The sequence below is a fragment of the Stegodyphus dumicola genome, chromosome 8 (assembly GCF_044657685.1).
Source record: "Stegodyphus dumicola isolate Sdum_Otavi_A_Nest chromosome 8, ASM4465768v1".
In the NCBI taxonomy this organism is placed as follows: domain Eukaryota; kingdom Metazoa; phylum Arthropoda; class Arachnida; order Araneae; family Eresidae; genus Stegodyphus; species Stegodyphus dumicola.
The window spans coordinates 71099469-71118946 of NC_140775.1; the positions used below are offsets into that span (position 1 = coordinate 71099469).

Below are 19478 nucleotides of genomic sequence, written 5' to 3' on the forward strand. Positions count from 1 at the left end.
CCTTCGTGTATTCATTTCGGTAAAGTATTTCCACATTTTCGTTTTCAGAGTTCGATTAAATCGTTCTACGACAGAAGCTTTGGTTGCATTATGTGTCGTGAAAAAGTGAACATTTCTCTTTTTCAAAAAATTTTGAACGTGTTTATTGGTAAACTCTTTCCCTGCATCTGTTTGTAATGATTCAGGTGTACGTTCCGAAAATATCTTTTCGAAAGCAGATTGGATGGACACAGATGTTTTATCTTTGAGAGGGATAGCCCAAGCGTATTTTGAAAGGATGTCTATACAGGTCAGCAAATATTTATATCCATCATTAAAAGACGCCAGGGATTGCATATCCACTAAATCAGATTGAAATTGCTCGTTTAAGCCTCCTACGATGACTCTGTTCCTGGGAAACTTGTGCCTCAAAGGCTTGTGCAAAGTATAAGAATCTTTGGTTTGCAACCATTTCTGGATGTCTTTTGTTTTTACGCGACCTTTTAAAGCACGATGCAAAGCAGCAACACCCCCGAAACTTGCGGGAACCTGTGGATCTCGATAGGTCTGAGACAGAGCTGCGTTCATTGCAACAGTTGTTATGATCTAAGCGTACGCTGATATTCATTTATATATGTTTAACTAAAACAGGGAAATAATGCCGAAGTTTCTAATAACTTGCCGATATGAAGATTTTAGAAAATAGGTCTAAAACATGTACAAGAGAGAAAATGAATGTTACTTAACATCTCAAAGGTTGAACAAGTAATGATATATATGTTTAAGAACAATTATATTTATACTATAAAAATCAATAGGTTTGTATTCAATAGGTATATTTAAAATTTATCTTAGTGTTCATTACAGATTAATTCTTTTAAATAAGGTCTGAACCTGGAGACAGTCATGAGGACATTGTAAAACAAAATAACATTTTATTGAATATCCTAATTAATTTACAAATATTCATAGTATTCAATACCTAAGACACCATTGGTAGTACAAAATGTGTTTCTTACTTCATCGAGTACATGATTTAAACGCACAGATTTTAAAAAGTCCTTGGTAATGTAGTGAGCAGGTTTCAGTAACATTAAATAGGATTGTTCAGCCCAAATATTTCCGTAAAATTGTCTGGCGATGTTAACAGCATTGAATCTCAGAGCAATGGCATTCACAGTTTCTGTCTTATGAACAAGTTCTTCACAATCTATGCGCTGGGGATATTTTAGTTCTTCTTGTTGGTTAAGAAGCTCTTCAAGTGACATCTTTAGAATGGTTTGGAGGCGTGCTCTTCCCATAGAAATGTCGAAGGACTGGGGCAGATTTTCTTCCTTAACAGGTTCGTCGGATATGCTTTCGTAGGCTTCACAAAAGTTCATGTTTTGATAAACGAGGTTGGTGACAATGTCACTGATACGGCTAAAGTGGGTCATCAGTTCTTCCCACTGCGTAGTTGTAATCCCGAGGCTACTTTTTTCATCTCCTTGAGCAGAAAGTTGTTTCAGAGTGAAGTGAGAATGCTTATTATACGTGACCACAAAGTTCTTGGGCAACTCCAGATTTAGTGTCAGCAGGTCTGGTTCCTCTACTGTCATGTTGGTTGCGAGAATATTCAACACAACGGCTCAAAGTTCACTCCACGTCTTGTCGGATAGTAAGCTTTACCATATTTGGCATACTCTCGGATGTGCACAGTCACTTTTCCCTTGTAAATGCTGGGTCCCACAAAGACATTGTTTCCCATGTGAGTGAGCTCCTCTGGAATAGCCTCTTCGGTGAAGAGTCCTTTGCTCTGAAAAAAAATTAAATCAGTTAGTATATAATACATAAAAATGGGGTCACATACAATATCAACTTTAATATATAAGCTTTTCGCAAATACGTACTTTTTTCTCGAAATGGGTTGTTTCTTCTGCTTTTCTTTTGGCACAAAAGCTAGCAGATTCTCTTGGAGCATCTTGGGTGCGGTCTTCATGGCTCAACACTTTATCGTTCAAAGGCATAGGTTCTTTCTCAAATAGGTTTTCCATCTGAAAAAAAGTAAAGACAAATTAAGCACATATTGCAAATTCAACTATTTTTAAAGATTAAAAAATCTAAAAACAGTATATTTTCAAAAAGTTACTTACCTCTCTGTGGTTTCGTGCCTGATCCATTCAAAGCAGTGAAGAATGATTGTCTAAGCAAAAGCAGGTACGTACACTCAGGGCGACAGGCAGGAAAGAAATGAGGAAAGTTGCTCGAGATAACCTTATATCGGGTAGGAACTCTTTATTTCATCTGAACGGTGATTGGTTAAGAGACGGTGAGGTCATATTTCAAAGAATCTGATTGGTTCACAGAAAAGTATCCATACACCTGAGCGGAGGCATACAAAGGTGTGATACGGCAGACGCCATTTTGTAAAACAACATGCCCCAACAAGAAATGGATGATGTCATGCCAAACACGTGGTTCAAGAGTTCGTTGCCACAAAACCTAAAAATATATATTCGATGCCACAAAAAATAAAATTGAAAAATAGTGTCGTTGCTACAAAAATAAAAACTTTGAAAAGATCGTTGTCACAGAATCAAAAACAAAACGATGCATGACGTCGTTCCATCACGTGATACAAGATGGCGCTGGTGTCGTCACTTCCGGAGAAATTCAAAATGGCGAAGGCCACGCCCCCTTTTCTGTGACGTCACTTCCGTCACCCGAGTACTGTGGCTTACTACTCACAGGCAAATGGCCTGATCGAAAGGCAACACCGATCTTTAAAAGCAAGCCTCAAATGTCATCTACTCGAATCAAAATCATGACTGGAAGCATTGCCTTTCGTTCTTTTAGGCATAAGATCTGCCATCAAGGAAGACTTAGGTTGCTCATCCGCAGAACTTGTATACGGAACTCCTTTAGCATTACCAGGAGAATTTTTTTCAACAATACCTCATATGAAACGGTCTGAATTTTGTCAAAACCTTCAGAAAATAATAAGAGATATGAAGCCAAGTCCTACCACCCATGGAAATATACACGGATATACAGTCGTTTTTTCTAGACATCTTTAAAACTGTTCTCACGTATTCCTATACAACAACATTAATAATTCTTCACTACAGCTTGTCTATCTTGGACCGTATCCTGTAAGAGCAAGAAAGGATAAGTATTTCGATATTGAAATCCACGGAAAAGTTAAAAGAGTTTCTATAGACAGACTAAAGCCATGTTTACTAGTGAAACATTCTGATATTCATTTCCAAGACTCCCATTCCAAGAAAGCAGAACTTGGGGAAACACCTGCACTCAAGAACACTGAAGAAAATTCAGAAACCCAGCATGAAACCAAGCTTACTAGAAAGACCATCTTCCAGAATCGCTGTTACTAGGAAGGGGGTGTGTAGTGTCGGTTCAGTTCCGGCAAGTTTCTAATTAAGTTTAGTTTCCGAGAAGAACGAAGTAAACAAAGTTTCTAATTAAGTCTAGTCTCCGCGAAGAACGAAGTAAACAAAGTTCGGTCTATCGTGCGATTTAATGTGCATGTAAAATGTAAATAAATATTATGAATAAGGATTTATAACGTTGGTAAGGTATAAAATATTGATTTTATTGGAGTCAGGGAAGTGTTATTTTCCTACGTTTGCATACGAGACACTTCAACCGCAAATAGAAACTATTTGAATATATAAAGTAATAGGGAAGACAAAGCTTACCAGAATAAGAGAATCCCTTAATTTTTTATTTTTTAAAATTTACATTACTCGTGTCCCACAACACAACATTTTCTCTATAGAAATCTATTAGTTGAAAAATTTGAGTTTCGCTCCAACGAAATACAGCCATGTTTATTATTCCAAATGAGGAGAAAAGCACGTGATTATTCAAAGCAATCTTATTGGCTAGAGACTCCGATTTTATCGTAGGCTAGTGAGCAGTGAATACCAGTTCTGAAATCGTGGCAGAGAACATAACCGATTTTTGGCGCATGCGCAGATCTTTAAAATTGTTGCTCTACCAGAAAGTCGGAGGAGAAAATCTCGGCAACATTAATCACGCATGCGCACCAACATTAACCACGCATGCACACTGAGTAGTCGAATCCGTCATTTGAACCCAATTGAAAAGAACGGATTCTACGTACGCGAACTGCCTAAGTGCTGTCAAGGATTTTAAGTCCTGACGACTTTCAAAAGTTTAGAAGGGAAAATGGGTTCCTTTTCTTATATATATATTAAAAGAAGGAACGCATTTTCTTTTATTAAAGTATATATAAAAAATCTGATGTGTACATCACATGACTTCACATGACGGAATATTAAATTATACGCATTTTTTCTTGCATTTCATTTAAACTTATTGGATTGTATTAAATCTACTTCGCCGACAGCGCATAAACCACAATAGAATAAATGCATTCTTTAAAATTCACTTTGTTTACCATACGACACTCTGGTGCTAGGTTTACTTAACAGTATTATATTTCATTCATATTATAACTCAGAATGCACAAAATGTATATCATTTAAAGAATTATCTAATCGTTGCCACATGTTCTATTCAAATACTATAATAAAGCTAGAACTAGAACTATGTATAAAAGAAATTAAGCAAACAAAACAAAACAGAAACAGTTTTTCACAGACGATTGAGTATTTCTCATTTAATTACTTCAGTTCTCACTTCGCGAGAAGGCAAAAATACATAAAAACTTAAAATATCTATATTAAAAATTACGAAGTAAATCTTAAACGCTTATTTCCTCGAAAAAATTCCAGAAAGAATTAAGCATGATTTAATTGGCAATAATAAATTAAGGCGTTATCTTTGTTGTTGCGAAGCTAAGTTGCTCTAGATTGGCAACAAATCCACTAGTCTGGTGTTTCAAATGTAAACAATCAATGGCCGCCATCAACAACAAAAAAAAAAAGGCTTAGTGGCACTTAAACAACTTTAAAATTGTTGATAATTCTAAAATTATTGCATACAGGTTTACTAAAGGCATAAAAACCTTAACCGGAAGATAAAAACAACATAATACAATCATTTTTAAAGCAAAAAACGTACAATTTACAAACATATACGAGTAAAGAAACTGAGATCACTGAGCTGGGTAACAGAGTGGATATATATATAAATATATTTATATACGTTTGGTGCGGCCGATTGCAACCAAAATACGAGGTGCACATCTATATGTTATAGCAGTCCTATATGCAAAATTTCAACGTTCTGAGGCTACTTGTTTTGAAGTTATGCGAGATACGTACGTTCGTACAGACACCACGAAAAATTCTTTTCAGAATTAATTTTAAAGCAATTTTATAAATTTTTTTGGAGGAAACAAGTCTTTTATTCTGTCTTTACGTACAGATATCACGCAAAAACATCGTTAAATTGCATTCGATAGCGGTCAAAATGGATATTTTCGTTGAAATATGCTGCCTGAAACTTTTCGCGATTACAGTACTTCGAGTTACTTTGGTAAACGGTTGCACGGATTTTGGCGATTTTTCGTTTGGCGAGTAATACAACTTATGGTAAACCCATTGCTGGATAAGTTATTTACGGTAACCGATACTTTGTTGTCATTTTATTAAAAATAATGCTTTTTATTATGCATAAATTCCGTGTTTTAAATATTATTTATGGCTTCTAAATGTTAAAAATGAATTTAATTTTGCATTTTTATTTGAAATAAAAATTTTGTTGTTTATTATATTTTATATAATTTTATGTTGTGGATGATGTAATCAATGACGTCTCCTTACTTAAAAAGTAATTGGTTTTATTAATATCTATAAATTTAATCTAATGTTTTAAACATTATTTATGGCTGTTAAATATTAAAACACAATTTAATTTTGCATTTGTTTTAAAAATGATTATATTATGAATGATTATTTAAATAATTTTAATTCTGTGCGTGATGTAATCAGCTCCCTGATTGGTTACTGAATATTTGTGCACTACCGCGCCATTTTAAAATTTTATTATTCATTTCTTCGAATTCCTCAGATTTCAAATGGAATGGATATGTCCGAAGATGAATGTTGCTATTGGTAATTACCAAGAATTATGGGTATTAGAATAAAAAAATTGCCCTTTGAGACCTTATTTTGGCCAACCAGTCTTTCCTAATCAAAGATTTATTTATAAATTGTTAATAGCGTCAGAGGAAATTTATTTTAAATTTTTGGATATAACCTCGCTAATTGCTTCTTCAATGAAGTGCGAGAAATGTGTATCAATGATGAAGATGGTTAAAGGAGCCGATTCAATTATGATTCCGATTTTTTTTGTGGTACTTAGCAATAAAAAACAGGTTAAATGACTCCAAAAAATGTAAGTACATATTTTTTTTTTATTTTATAATTGTATACTTCAATTTTTGTTAAAAAAATTAGGCTAAATCGCAGAATAGGCTGCATCAGTCGATGCTGTGTTTACTTCTCTTATGCTTGGACACGCCTTTTTATGACGTAATATTGGTTACGCCTCTTCTTAAACACAATTTATAAGTATGCTATAACTTCGTATTTAAAGAAAACTTAAATGAAGTTTTAACTCAGTTGAAATGGTATGTTTATAATGTTCTGCGCGAGATTTTTTTAATTATAAATCTACTTTTGTGTGGTGTGTGGTAGTGTTAGCATTTAACGAAACGAATTATCTCTGACAAATGTATTATTAAGATACCAAACGATTGAAAATATTGAATGCATGAGTTGAAAATTATAACCGTAACTTCTGAAAATACAGAAAAGAATTCTTTTGCTTAAAGAATGTTTTGATTATTGATGAGTGTGACAAAATCGGTGCTTACTGCAGAATGGATGAGTATCTGAATCTAGATTTTTTTTAATCAGTTGGAGCGAAGAGGCAAAAAGAGCGTTATTGAGTGGTGTATGCAGAAAAGTTTGATTGCAATATCGTATAAGTGCCCAATTTGTGGAACAAATATGAAACTAGTAGAGAGACGATTTTGAGACGTATAGACGATTTTGAGTGGTGCGCAATGCCGAGTTTGTGCAACTCTGAGATTTTTTTAAGTGAAAATTGATCGATGTGCACATGGGCAAAGCCAATGCCGTGCGCGATGCCGAGTTTGTGCAATTCTGAGGTGTATTTTTTAAGTGAAAATAGATCGATGTGCAGACGGGCAAAGCGAGTGTGGTGCGCAATGCCGAGTTTGTGCAATCCTGGGATTTGCTAATATGGGATTTGTTAATTCTGGGATTTGTTATTATGGGATTTGTTAATTCTGGGTTTTGAAAATAGATCAATGTGTACATGGGCAAAACCAATGTGGTGCGCAATGCCGAGGATGTGCGCGACGCCGAGTTTGTGCAATTCTGGGATTTTTTTAAGTGAAAACAGATCGATGTGCACATGGGCAAAGCCAGTGTGGTGCGCAATGCCGAGTTTGTGCAATTCTGGGATATTTTAACCCTCTGGGCGGCCAGGATTTTTGCTTAGAAAGCACAAATTTCCCAAAATTACTATGAGAACAAATTATTTTTTTGATTTTAATGTAAAAACTCTCCTGGTATTTTATACCTGAATTTGTTTTCTTTTGATATATTGCCTTAATTTCGTTGACATATTTTAATATACACGTATATATAAGTTCTTACAAATATCACAATAAATATTCTAGGCCATATATATACGGCCTTGCCGCTTAGAGGGTTAAGTGAAAATAGATCGATGTGTACATGGGTAAAGCCAATGTGGTGCGCAATGCCGAGGTTGTGCCCGATGCCGAGTTTGTGCAATTCTGGGAAGTATTTTGAAGTGAAAATAGATCGATGTGCACATGGGCAAGCCAATGTGGTGCGCAATGCCGAGGTTGTGATAGATGCCGAGTTTGTGCAATTCTGGGATTTTTTTAAGTGAAAATAGATCGATGTGCACATGGGCAAAGCCAATGTGTTGCGCAATGCCGAGGTTGTGCGCGATGCCGAGTTTGTGCAATTCTGGGATGTTTTTTGAAGTGAAAATAGATCGATGTGGACATGGGCAAGCCAATGTGGTGCGCAATCCCGAGTTTGTGCAATTGTGGGATGTTTTTTTAAGTGAAAATTGATCGATGTGCGCATGGGTAAAGCCAATGCTGTGCGCGATGCGGAGTTTGTGCAATTCTGGGGTTTTTTTTAAGTGAAAACAGATCGATGTGCACATGGGCAAAGCCAGTTTGGTGCGCAATGCCGAGGTTGTGCAATTCTGGGATATTTTAAGTGAAAATAGATCGATGTGTACATGGGCAAAGCCAATGTGTTGCGCAATGCCGAGGTTGTGCGCGATGCAGAGTTTGTGCAATTCTGGGATGTTTTTTGAAGTGAAAATAGATCGATGTGCACATGGGCAAGCCAATGTGGTGCGCAATGCCGAGTTTGCGGAATTGTGGGATGTTTTTTAAGTGAAAATTGATCGATGTGCACATAGGCAAAGCAAATGCTGTGCGCGATGCCGAGTTTGTGCAGTTCTGGGATTTTTTTAAGTGAAAACAGATCGATGTGCACATGGGCAAAGCCAGTGTGGTGCGCAATGCCGAGTTTGTGCAATTCTGGGATGTTTTTTGAAGTGAAAATAGATCGATGTGCACATGGGCAAGCCAATGTGGTGCGCAATGTCGAGGTTGTGATAGATGCTGAGTTTGTGCAATTCTGGGATTTTTTAAAGTGAAAATTGATTGATGTACACATGGGCATAGCCAATGCTGTGCGCGATGCCGAGTTTGTGCAATTCTGGGATGTTTTTCTAAGTGAAAATAGATCGATGTGCACATGGGCAAAGCCAGTGTGGTGTGCAATGCCGAGTTTGTGCAATTCTGGGATTTTTTAAGTGAAAATAGATCGATGTGTACATGGGCAAAGCCAATGTGGTGCACAATGCCGAGTTTGTGCAATTCTGGGATGTTTTTTGAAGTGAAAATAGATCGATGTGCACATGGGCAAAGCCAGTGTGGTGCGCAATGCCGAGGCTGTGCGCGATGCCGAGTTTGTGCAGCTCTGGTATGTTTTTTAAGTGAAAATAGATCGATGTGCATATGGTCAAAGTCAGTGTGGTGCGCAATGCCGAGTTTGAACAATTCTCTGATTTTTCTTTAAGTGAAAATAGATGGATGAGCACATGGACACCGAGTTTGTGGAATTCTTTGATGTTTTTCGAGCGAATACTGATCGTTGTGTAGACGAGAAAACGAGGTTGTGTGTGATGCCGAGCAGTAATGTAACTTTATGTATGTGCAATGTTTAACAGATCTTTAGTGTATTTTAAATTTGTATTGTTGTTTTAATTGTGAATTATATTTAAGACGTCATTTTTCATTTAAATTGTATTTTTAATTTTTTGGCTTTGTTATGTTTATAACGCTTTCCGACATGCGACATATATCGATAGCCCGACGATCTACTCAACAGTAGCAAAATTGTTAACTTTAACTCTTGAAGTAACGTTTACCTCGTATTTTAATTGCACTTTATAATATGAGTTCATTGATAATATGTGTGTGTGTGCGTATGTGAAGCATTGCTTAGTGTTCCAAGTTTGTAGTATTTATTTTATTATATTATTTTCTTTCATTCTGAGAAATTAGATTTTTTTATTTATTAATGCGTAGAATTCTAGCATGCCTACACAGAATATGGCGTGATTTAGGAATTTTAGAACTGATATGAAAGTTGTGTAATGATGTTTATATGCAATAAAAAATATTCTTTTTTTATTAATGTAAAGTTTAAAAATTTTTAGAAATAATGAAAATTGTCTAATTATTGGTATGTAAGGAATTATGTCGTTACGTAGCAAGAAGGTAATTTGTAAAAATGATAAAATTGAAATGTTCCACAATATGAATTTAAATTTAAAAAAATATTTTATTTGTATAAATAAAAAAAATTAATAAAAAAAATAATAATAATTTAATAAAAATCTTTGAAAATATTGAAGCTCTACAAGTATTAGAGACTGCGACGTTGTTTATCGTTTTAATAATTGGTAGAATTCGCTCACTGTATCATGGTAATTTTAAATATAAACAATTTATTATACTTATTATCAGTAACGCCTAAGCTTAAATGTTATAAATGTAAATTAAAAGTAAAGAATCTGGTATTAATTTACAATAATAAACAATTTAGTATTGTTATTTTTAAGAGAAAATAGAAAGTACCCGTAGTGTAAATGCGAGACTACATTGTGACGTCATAAGCTTAGTCCCACCCATTTATGGACGTCATACAGCTCCTCCTACTGAACTTTGTTGATGTAGATTTGATTTGCCTATTCTGCGCTTTTACCAAAAATTAATACACTGTTTTCAAAAATTGCTGAGATAATTATTGTCACATATGTTTTAATTTTAATTATATTCTATATAACATATTTTAAAGTATTTGAATTTAATAATATTCTAATTCTTTTAAATGTTGGTGTGATGGTTTTTAATTCGATATTCAATTTCAGTAATATTTTAATGTAATTAAACGTTGGCACAATGTTTTTATAGCGGTGTTTTTATTCTCTTTTTTGCTATGTGAAAGTAATAATAACCTTACTTTAGTATTTTATATTCATAGTAAATGTATTTATTTACACTTGCCTGCCATCTTAAAAAACGACATTTTTAACAAAAAATTAATCCATTACTTTTAACGATATTTATTTTTTTTAAGTTTCGAATACTTTACAATGCGTAAAAACAGCGTTTTTCAAGATGACTGACGATTGTAAAAATCGCGCCAACAATAGCGCCAACGTAAACCGCCAAAAATTCCTGCAACCGTCTACCAAAGTAGCACCCTTCATTTTTACTTCGTACAAGGAAGTAAAAAAAGCAGATTTTTATGTTCACAATGTTTATCGTTCTCCTGAATGGTTGGAATAGTTTAATGACTGATTTGTGGGGCGGGACAAAATCTTGTTTACATTTTTTGTATTTGTTAGAATACATTTAGCTTCAAAGATGTGTTTTGCATAATCAAGACTTTAATTCATTCCTCTTTGAAATTGTCTGAGAAAAGGTAATAAAAATTAGACAGAGGATTTCTGTGTAGAAAATTTAGACATGAAATAAGTTAAAAGCGATTAAATCAACTATTAAATAAATAACTGATCATATAATACTGGTTATTAACAATTTTGCATGGCCTGTTTATTTTTTTATGGAAATACTTAGCATTTTCAGGACTCAAAAAGTATTTAAAAGAAATTTGAAATATTAGTACAAACACATTAATAACTTAAATTGAAATAAATAATGGGATGTAATTTAAAAGACAGAAATAATTTAATGTAAGAGATTTAGATTTTAAAATTTCCACATACAAATGATTTATCAGATTTTATAAGGTTTTTTTTTTTCATAAATAACTTTGATTTTGAAACATGGCATTTGAACCTAAAAACATGTGTGGATACTGAAAAAGTAATGAATATATAAGAATATTATAATGTTTTCTTATTGAATATCAAATTCTGACAGCCCTATGGTATAAGACTAGGGTCTAAGTTTGCATAAAAATTCCTCAGTTAAATAAAAGAATTTAAGTAATTTCTGTAGCCTTTTTGTCAATACCTTAGAGATTTTTAACTGTCCTTGCTTGCAATTAGAACCATCCAGTGGCGTAGCGAAGGGGGTGGCAAGGGTGTGTATCATGCCCGGGCGCCGCTCTCAGAGGGGCGCCAAATGGTCTCCAAACAAGAATTTCTGGAAAATTTCAGTTTTTATTTTGATCGATTTCTGGAAAATGTATTTAAAATTAATAATTATTGTAATATAATTAATTAATTATTTTCTTGATTTGTCTGATAAAATGTGTACTAAAATGTTTGCAGTACATCAACCAAATATCTCCGCATACAAAACGTTCTTTCTGACCACTTTACTTCTCTAAAATGGAGATATATTTTTAGTTTTTTTAAACAAAATGCGCATATAGCTCCCGTTTTTAAAACTATCGTTTTAAACTTAAAATTTGATCCCAAATTTCTCAAACATATCTTTCCAAAAATGATTCCATAGTCTGGAAATGACATTTTGAGAAACTTCTAACGCTTTCGCTACAATGGATTTCGTTTGACTCTCCTATAAACGACTGATGGCCTTTCTGACTACCAAGTCAACTTACTGAGACATCGTATATTCACTGCTACAAAGCATTCAACGCGTGTCAATTGTTTCTAATCTCCTACTACAAAAGGAATGTTGCAGGTCGATCTTTACTCCTTATCTAAAACGCATAGTTTTCGATGTCAGAGACTAAATTTGCATATTCCCAACTTTGTAAAGGTTATAATTTTCCTTTAATAATCTCTTCTCTTTCCTTTTGTTAAAAAGGTTGTCGATTATATGGTTATTTCATACCGAACTCACAATATCCCTTAATTGTTTTGAGCAGTGAATGTGACTGCAAGATATTACTGCGCAGTAGAAAAAAAGAAACTGAACCTAAAAGTCCATTACAGATCTATGGAGAAAATATTTTTTCAAACCTAAGAGTCGCACTTCAAATACTCCTTACTATTTCATTATCAAATATTATCTATGTACGTTCGTTCAGCAAATTAAAATAAATTTTGACTATTCACAATCAACGGTGGGACATGATCCCTAAGTAATCTAGCGTTTTTAAATGTGGAAAGAGAAAAATTTGAAATGACCGATTTTGATGAAGTAATTGATAAATTTTCTTCATCTAAGGCAAGAAAAATGTGTACATAGTAATTAATTGTATTAATGTATTATATTATTATTAATAAATATATCTACTTATTTATAATATACATTAAACTTTTAATTGTTTAAAACTTGTACTTTATTAAAAACAATTATATAAATATGTAAAATAAATAATACCTTTTTAACTAATTCCAGATCATCGTCTGTCAGAATTTTCAGCCGACACAGATACATTTCCGACTCCAATGCTAGTGTAGTTAGGTAATGACTATTCTTAATATATTTTAGAGTATTTTATGGCAGATTCAGCATTTTATTATTATTTACATTATTTTCTTATTACGAATATATTCTATACATTATATTACTATGTTTTTTTTGGGGGGGGCGCCAGAAAGGTATTTTGCCCCAGGCGCCAGTTATGCTCGCTACGCCACTGGAACCAGCCTTAAATCCTTATTTTACCTAATAATTTCCTGAACTTTATCATGTATATAGATTGACCTCGTCTTTGTAACTGATAATTATTACTTGCAAATTATTCTCTTGCTGGTGAACTATTAACAACCCTTTCTATTGCTGAGTTAAGGTTAACAACCTTCGCTCTTGCTACCGCCTGCCTTACGGAAATCAGCGTAAAATGCCTGTACCTGAGTTAATTGTGCGCATGCGTGAACGTAGGTGGTGTGACTAGCCTGTTAGCTATTCGCATCGTCGGTACGATTAGCCAGTGCGGAAAATCGCTTCGTGTAGACGAGCCTTAACACTAGTGTAATGTTAGCCAAGAAGATTAGACCTTAGAATATCAAGTTGAAAAATGCGTCTCCAGATAACCTTTTTTTTAGAAACCGCTACGTAGGCATCACATATTCAGCAGTAACAATAGTTATTCATCACCTCTTGATGAATAATTATTAATGTAACGTAAAAAAAATAATTAAGTTCCCAATTTTCATGAAAATGATGTTTTCAATTTCTTTTTGTTTGTTAGCCCAAAGGAGCTTTAGGTCAGAAGGGCTATTAATTTCGTTTTGGCATTTTGCGTCGATTCACTTTTTGAAATTGTTGCCACCAAATATTATCGTCCTGTATTATATTTAAAGAGATTTAATGATGAACAATCTGCATAAACGTATGAATGTTTCTCGCATTATGATGAAACAAAGGTACACTGCGGGAAAAAAAAAGGGGTGGACAGTTTTATATCTCCCGTTCTACTGGGCCGATTGACAAAAATCAAATTGCGTTTTTCATGTCTCGAAAGCGCGACTTAGGATATATATATATTACACTGAAGTGACAAAAGTCATAGGATAGCAATATGCAAATATACAGATGGCAGTAGTATCGCGTAGAAAATGTATAAATGCGAAGTGCTTTGGCAAAGCTTTCATTTATGTTCAAGTTATTCATGTGAAGAGGCTTTGACGTGATTATGGCCGCACGACGAGAATTAACAGACTTTGAACGTGGAATGGTAGTTGGAGCTAGACGCATTTCATTTCGGATATCGTTAGGGAATTCAACATTCCGAGATCCACAGTGTCAAGTGTGTGCCGCATATTCACAAAGCCTACAGACCATTTCTTCTACAGTCTGCTCTCATTGGATGAAACATCTGCTTGTCGGTCATATTTGGAATGGCGAGTTATCGCTTTGTAGGCGTGGTAATTAACGCCAAACAAACCTTGTAGGCTTTCAGTACAGCGAGAAGAAATAGCTTTTATTTCATTTGATATTTTTTTATTTTATGAATGAAAGCTAAGGTGAATTTTGTGAAATATATTTTAAATAACCTACTGATCTTATTAACAGTTTATTTGTATTTGAATTTAAACTGTTAAAAATACGATAATTGTTTTGCAAGAAAATGTGTTTACAATTAATATTTACAATCAATAGAATCAATCAATTGAATAAACATTTAAGGGCGTCGGATACCTATTCTTTTAGCCTAAATTATGAGTAAGTATAACTAAAATTATATTTTATTCCATAATGCGCTGTTTCTATTGAAACGTTTTTCGGGATCTTGGATCATAATCTTGCTACTGGTACCTACTACAAAGAGTACAAACCAGTAAATAAAAATAAGAAAAATTAGCATTAACAAAAATAGAGAAATTCAAAGTGTTAAATTTTTAACACCACACCCGAAGGAAAAAAGACCAATAATGACAAAGTCAATTCAATAAAGTGAGTAATAAAAGTAATAAAAACAAATCCGTCCATGGCAGAGTTCGTAAAAGTTCACGAGCGGGGATAGAACCGGCGATCTAGAAGTCCGACAAATTTTTTCATCCTCGTTACCGTTGAGCTGCTGTTTCGGCGTTGGGTTTTGCACACTTTTCGGTACACGAGGCTGATATGCAAATAGTAATGGCGATGATGCAAAAGTCGCCAAGTACAAGATTCTGTAACCCTACGTTTCCTGTTTTGACCAATCGGAGCAAACAGTAGAAGAAACGGTCTGTAGGCTTTGTGTATATGCGAGTGTGCCGAGAGTATCTAATTTCAGGCATAACATCCCACCATGGACAGTGCAGTGGCCGACCACCTGCACTTAACGACCGAGACCAGCGACGTCTGCGTAAAGTTGTCAATGTTCACAGACAAGCAACACTGCGTCCAATAACCGCAGAAATCAATGTGGGACGTACGAGGGACGTGTCCGATAGGACAGTGCGGCGAAATTTGTCTTTCTTGGGCTGCTGTCACATATCGCTGAGTGGTCAGCGCGCTGCCTTGCAAATGGAAAGGTGGCGAGTTCGAACCTTACCCGTAGACAGTATATAATTCAGTTAGCTTTTCAATATCCGTGCCCAGTTTCGCAAGATACAGAACGAGATAAAGACCGAAACCCGCTTATTAAAACAAGCGGAGTGGAAAACATACATTGAGTTCCTAAGGACTGAAGACAAATCGATTTGGCGCGCAGCCGCCCGATTACGCAAACATAAAGCATACATTCCGCCCCTTCAAACGGCCGATGGCGCACAGATGGCCTACACTGACTCAGAAAAGGCTAATGTCATACCTGACAGCCTTGCAACTCAATTCACACCAAACCACGACTCCTACTGTAACCGCACGGTTACACAGGGGCGCATACAAGCACGGGTTAAAGATTTTTTAACACAACCTATCACAACTGAACTCAGACCAACGGACCCTACTGAAGTCAAGGTTTTCATTGATAAATTTAAACCTGACAAGGCACCTGGCATAGATTCTATTTCGAATCGCATGATCAAAAACTTCCCCCCTATGTTTATCGTATGGATCACGGTACTCATAAATTTAATGCTCAGGAGAAGCTATTTCCCCGACTGCTGGAAAATTGCAGCAGTCGTCCCCATTCCAAAACCGGGACAAAATTTAAACTTACCCGTCAACTACAGACCCATAAGTCTGTTATCTCCTCTCTCTAAGATCTATGAATTTGTCTTACTTAATCGCCTGAATGAATTCTGTCGGGATCAAAATTTACTAATCCCGGAACAATTCGGCTTCCGACCTAAGCACTCCACGGTACACCAGTTACTCCGTGTAGTGGAATTCATTCATGAAGGCTTTCGTAAGCGAGAGAAAACTGGAATTGTCTATCTGGACGTTGCCAAAGCCTTTGACAGGACTTGGTATGACGGGATTATGTACAAGTTCATGCGGCTTGGTTTTTCGGCTCATCTCATTAAAATTATTAACTCGTACTTGACCGGAAGCAGTTTCCGCGTGCGAGTTAACCACGTATTCTCCTCTCCCCGCCCAATCTATGCTGGGGTAGCTCAAGGTAGCCTCCTTGCCCCGTCAATCTTTAACCTTTATGTAAATGATATTCCTAAGGCCCCAAATATCGATCTTGCGTTATACGCAGACGATACAGCCATCATCTCACAACACTCCAACACCCTCCAGGTAATCTCACAATTGCAGAGTTACCTTTCGACCTTAGAACTCTGGCTCGGTCTGTATAAAATCAAAATTAATGTCGCAAAATGTGCTGTCACTATGTTCATCCGAAGAAATATCCCAAGTTTACCTAATTTAATGCTCTTCGGTGAACCCATTCCCTGGGTCTCTTCTTACAAATATCTAGGTGTTTTACTAGACTCAAAATTAACTAGGCAGCCTCACATTCGCAAAATCATAGCGGGTGCTACAGCTGTCAAAACCGCCCTACGCCCTCTTTTAGCTAGTAATAGCGACCTGTCAACTGATAACAAAATCTTGCTCTACAAATCAATGATTAGGCCGGTTCTTACTTATGCGTGTCTCGTCTGGGGCCCATCTGCACTGACTAACAGAAATCATGTCCACATTTTTCAATCTAAAATGCTTCGGCAAATTTTAAAAGCTCCGTGGTTCGTACGGAACGAAGAGATTCATAATGACCTCAAAATTATGCCCATTAATCGCTATATACAGCGACTTTCGGAAAAAGTTTTCAAAAATATTCAACTTGTTGCAAATCCTGTGCTTCATATGCTACCCGTATACGATCCTGCTGTTGCTTCTTCCCGGAAAAGACCCAGAGCGGTTCTTAACAGGGAATATTCAGCTCTTCCATTTAAACGGGCTAGATATGAGCACACTGATAGCCACGTGAATAACTACCTCTCGTTCCTTAACCCCCCCCCGCCTCTAAAGTTCTTTAATGCACACGGCATTAACTCGAGGAACCTCCTTTAACGTTTCTTTAATAAGAAACATCAGAGTCAAATAGGCCTGATTTAAAATACTTTAACTTATCAAATGATGTAAAACTGTAAAAGATTTTTAAATTATAGCTTCTTTCTTCCTTTAAAAAGGAACTTTCTTAGGTGCTTAACAGCGTCCTTTTTGGCCTTTAAATACCACATTGAATAACGGTCAAAAATGAAACTTCTCCCTCCCAGCTGATCACTGGCAGAACTGCTTTTTCGACCTGTAAACAGGTTCCCCCCTCCCTCCCACCTCGAAGAACGCGCATCGGAATTCCCTTGCGTATTCTTCATCTGACGTATGCAAAACATGATTATCAAGGTTCAAGGAAACTTCACCTTTTATTTTTCTAGTCAAAATTTTATAGCTGCCCCTATCTAAATTATTCTGGCCCTTTTTTGGCGCAAAATTAAGACCTTCTGAGTTTTTTGCCTTTTTTTGACTCAGTGTGAAGGCACTTATTCCAAGTCATTCAGCTTATCAAAATTTTACCCTATTTGACAATCCCCTCTTTTTGATGATTTAATTTCCTTTGAAGATGTGGAGGTAAAGGCGCAATTGCCTATGAACTCCGTAAATTGCACTTCCTTCATCCTTGATTCCTTGGGCTATGCCAGCAGAAGACCGACTCGAGTGCCTTGTGTAAGCGCATTGTTTCGGACTTCAAAAATGATACTTTCGTGCTCCGGATATGGATGTAATTCCAGATATGTGAAAGATGGAGGAGTAACATTTCACAACTGAGCTTTTTCTAATGTTTTAAAACCTAATTTTATAAAATGTAGAGGTTTTTTTATCCACTCTACTTACCTTTTTCTAATAAAAAATAGATTTTCTAATTTTATATAATATATGCATACTTGAAATAACATTTAAATAAAAGTATCTTAATATATATGTATGTTTCTAATAACTGTTTTCTGAAAAAAATGTTAAAATTTTAGTAATACAATATAATTTTAATTAGTCTAGTATTCTGCTTTGGCGACATTTTTTATACGCCAACACACTGCTTTGAATGCGTTTGTTTATATATTCTTTGCGTTTGCTCATGCGGACATGTGCGAAGTAGTAATGTATGTATTTAATACTTGGTAATGTTGATGTAACACTATGTAAGAACTGCATAAAATTATGTTTTTTTTAGGGGGGGGACATGAATGACTTTATTTATATCCTTTTCTTGCATCCAAATATAACAAATTTGTTTACCTTCAATCACGTATTTTCTTTCTTATATCATGTTTCTGGCATTTATTCCAATATTAATAATTTGTTAAGTATTAAGAAAATAGCAATTATATAGCAGTTAAATTTCAAAACTTTAATAGTTTTAAGTTTCTTTTTAAAAATAATGAATATTATTTAAATTTTACCTTCTAAAATTATTTAAAATAAGTGTGACTACATTGTGAAACGTGCATAATATATATATATATATATATATATATATTGCTAGTAAAAGGAATATATATATATATATATTTGCTAGTAAAAGGAAGTCTTAATTTACCACCTTTTTGTTTCATAATTTAATTATTTATCACTCTCTCTCTTCCTTTTAACTTATATCTGCTATATTGACATTCATTTTTAGTTCATTTTATTTAATATCTTTCTCACTTTGATTTGCCTACTCTGTAGTTCTCTGTAATACACCGTATTAACACTAAATTTCCTTTTCGTATTAATATTAAATTTCCTTTTTGTACTATTTTCTGTTTTCACTCATTCTTCTTATGTTATCTATTTTTTTTTATTTTTTATTCTGTCCTGAGTACTAAAAAGCCTTCTTTTTTATTTATTTATTTTACTTATTTATTTTTTAGTTTGCTATTAGTTTATTATTTATTATTTAGTTATTAGTTTATTATTTAGTTTGTTCTCTCCAGTTTTTTTAATTTTATTTTAAATTCGGTAGACGCCGATGGACATATTGCAAAATATTATTCTACAGCATGAAAATTATTTAAATTTTAAAAATTAAAATTTAAAATAAAGTAAAATTTTAAAATAAAGTGTTCAATTTTAGGGAAATTATTAATTTTGGCTGGTGTTTATCGATCTAACCTCTTCTGCAAATTCAACGGCAGCTTCTGCGAAATGACGTCTTTCCAAGTTCGCATTTCGA

General features: G+C 34.7%; 1 protein-coding gene across 1 annotated transcript; it reads right to left on the reverse strand.

Moving 5' to 3' along the window:
- Positions 1-1594: 1594 nt before the first annotated feature.
- On the reverse strand, positions 1595-2215 carry LOC118193296 (uncharacterized). The gene is made up of 3 exons (XM_085822945.1): positions 2112-2215; positions 1869-2012; positions 1595-1774 (listed from the first exon to the last, which is right to left on the reverse strand). Exons 1-3 carry the CDS (start codon positions 2136-2138, stop codon positions 1595-1597), a joined length of 351 nt encoding a protein of 116 aa, XP_085679071.1. The 5' UTR covers positions 2139-2215.
- Between the last annotated feature and the right edge of the window lie 17263 nt (positions 2216-19478).

Bases quoted from the DNA above. Each gene is read 5' to 3' on its own strand.
- LOC118193296 (XM_085822945.1), bottom strand. From the start codon at position 2,138: ATGGATCAGGCACGAAACCACAGAGAG. The intron at 2,013-2,111 runs GTAAGTAACTTT...ACTTTTTTTCAG, and splicing joins AGGCACGAAACCACAGAGAG to ATGGAAAACCTATTTGAGAA. The intron at 1,775-1,868 runs GTACGTATTTGC...ATTTTTTTTCAG, and splicing joins CAACCCATTTCGAGAAAAAA to AGCAAAGGACTCTTCACCGA.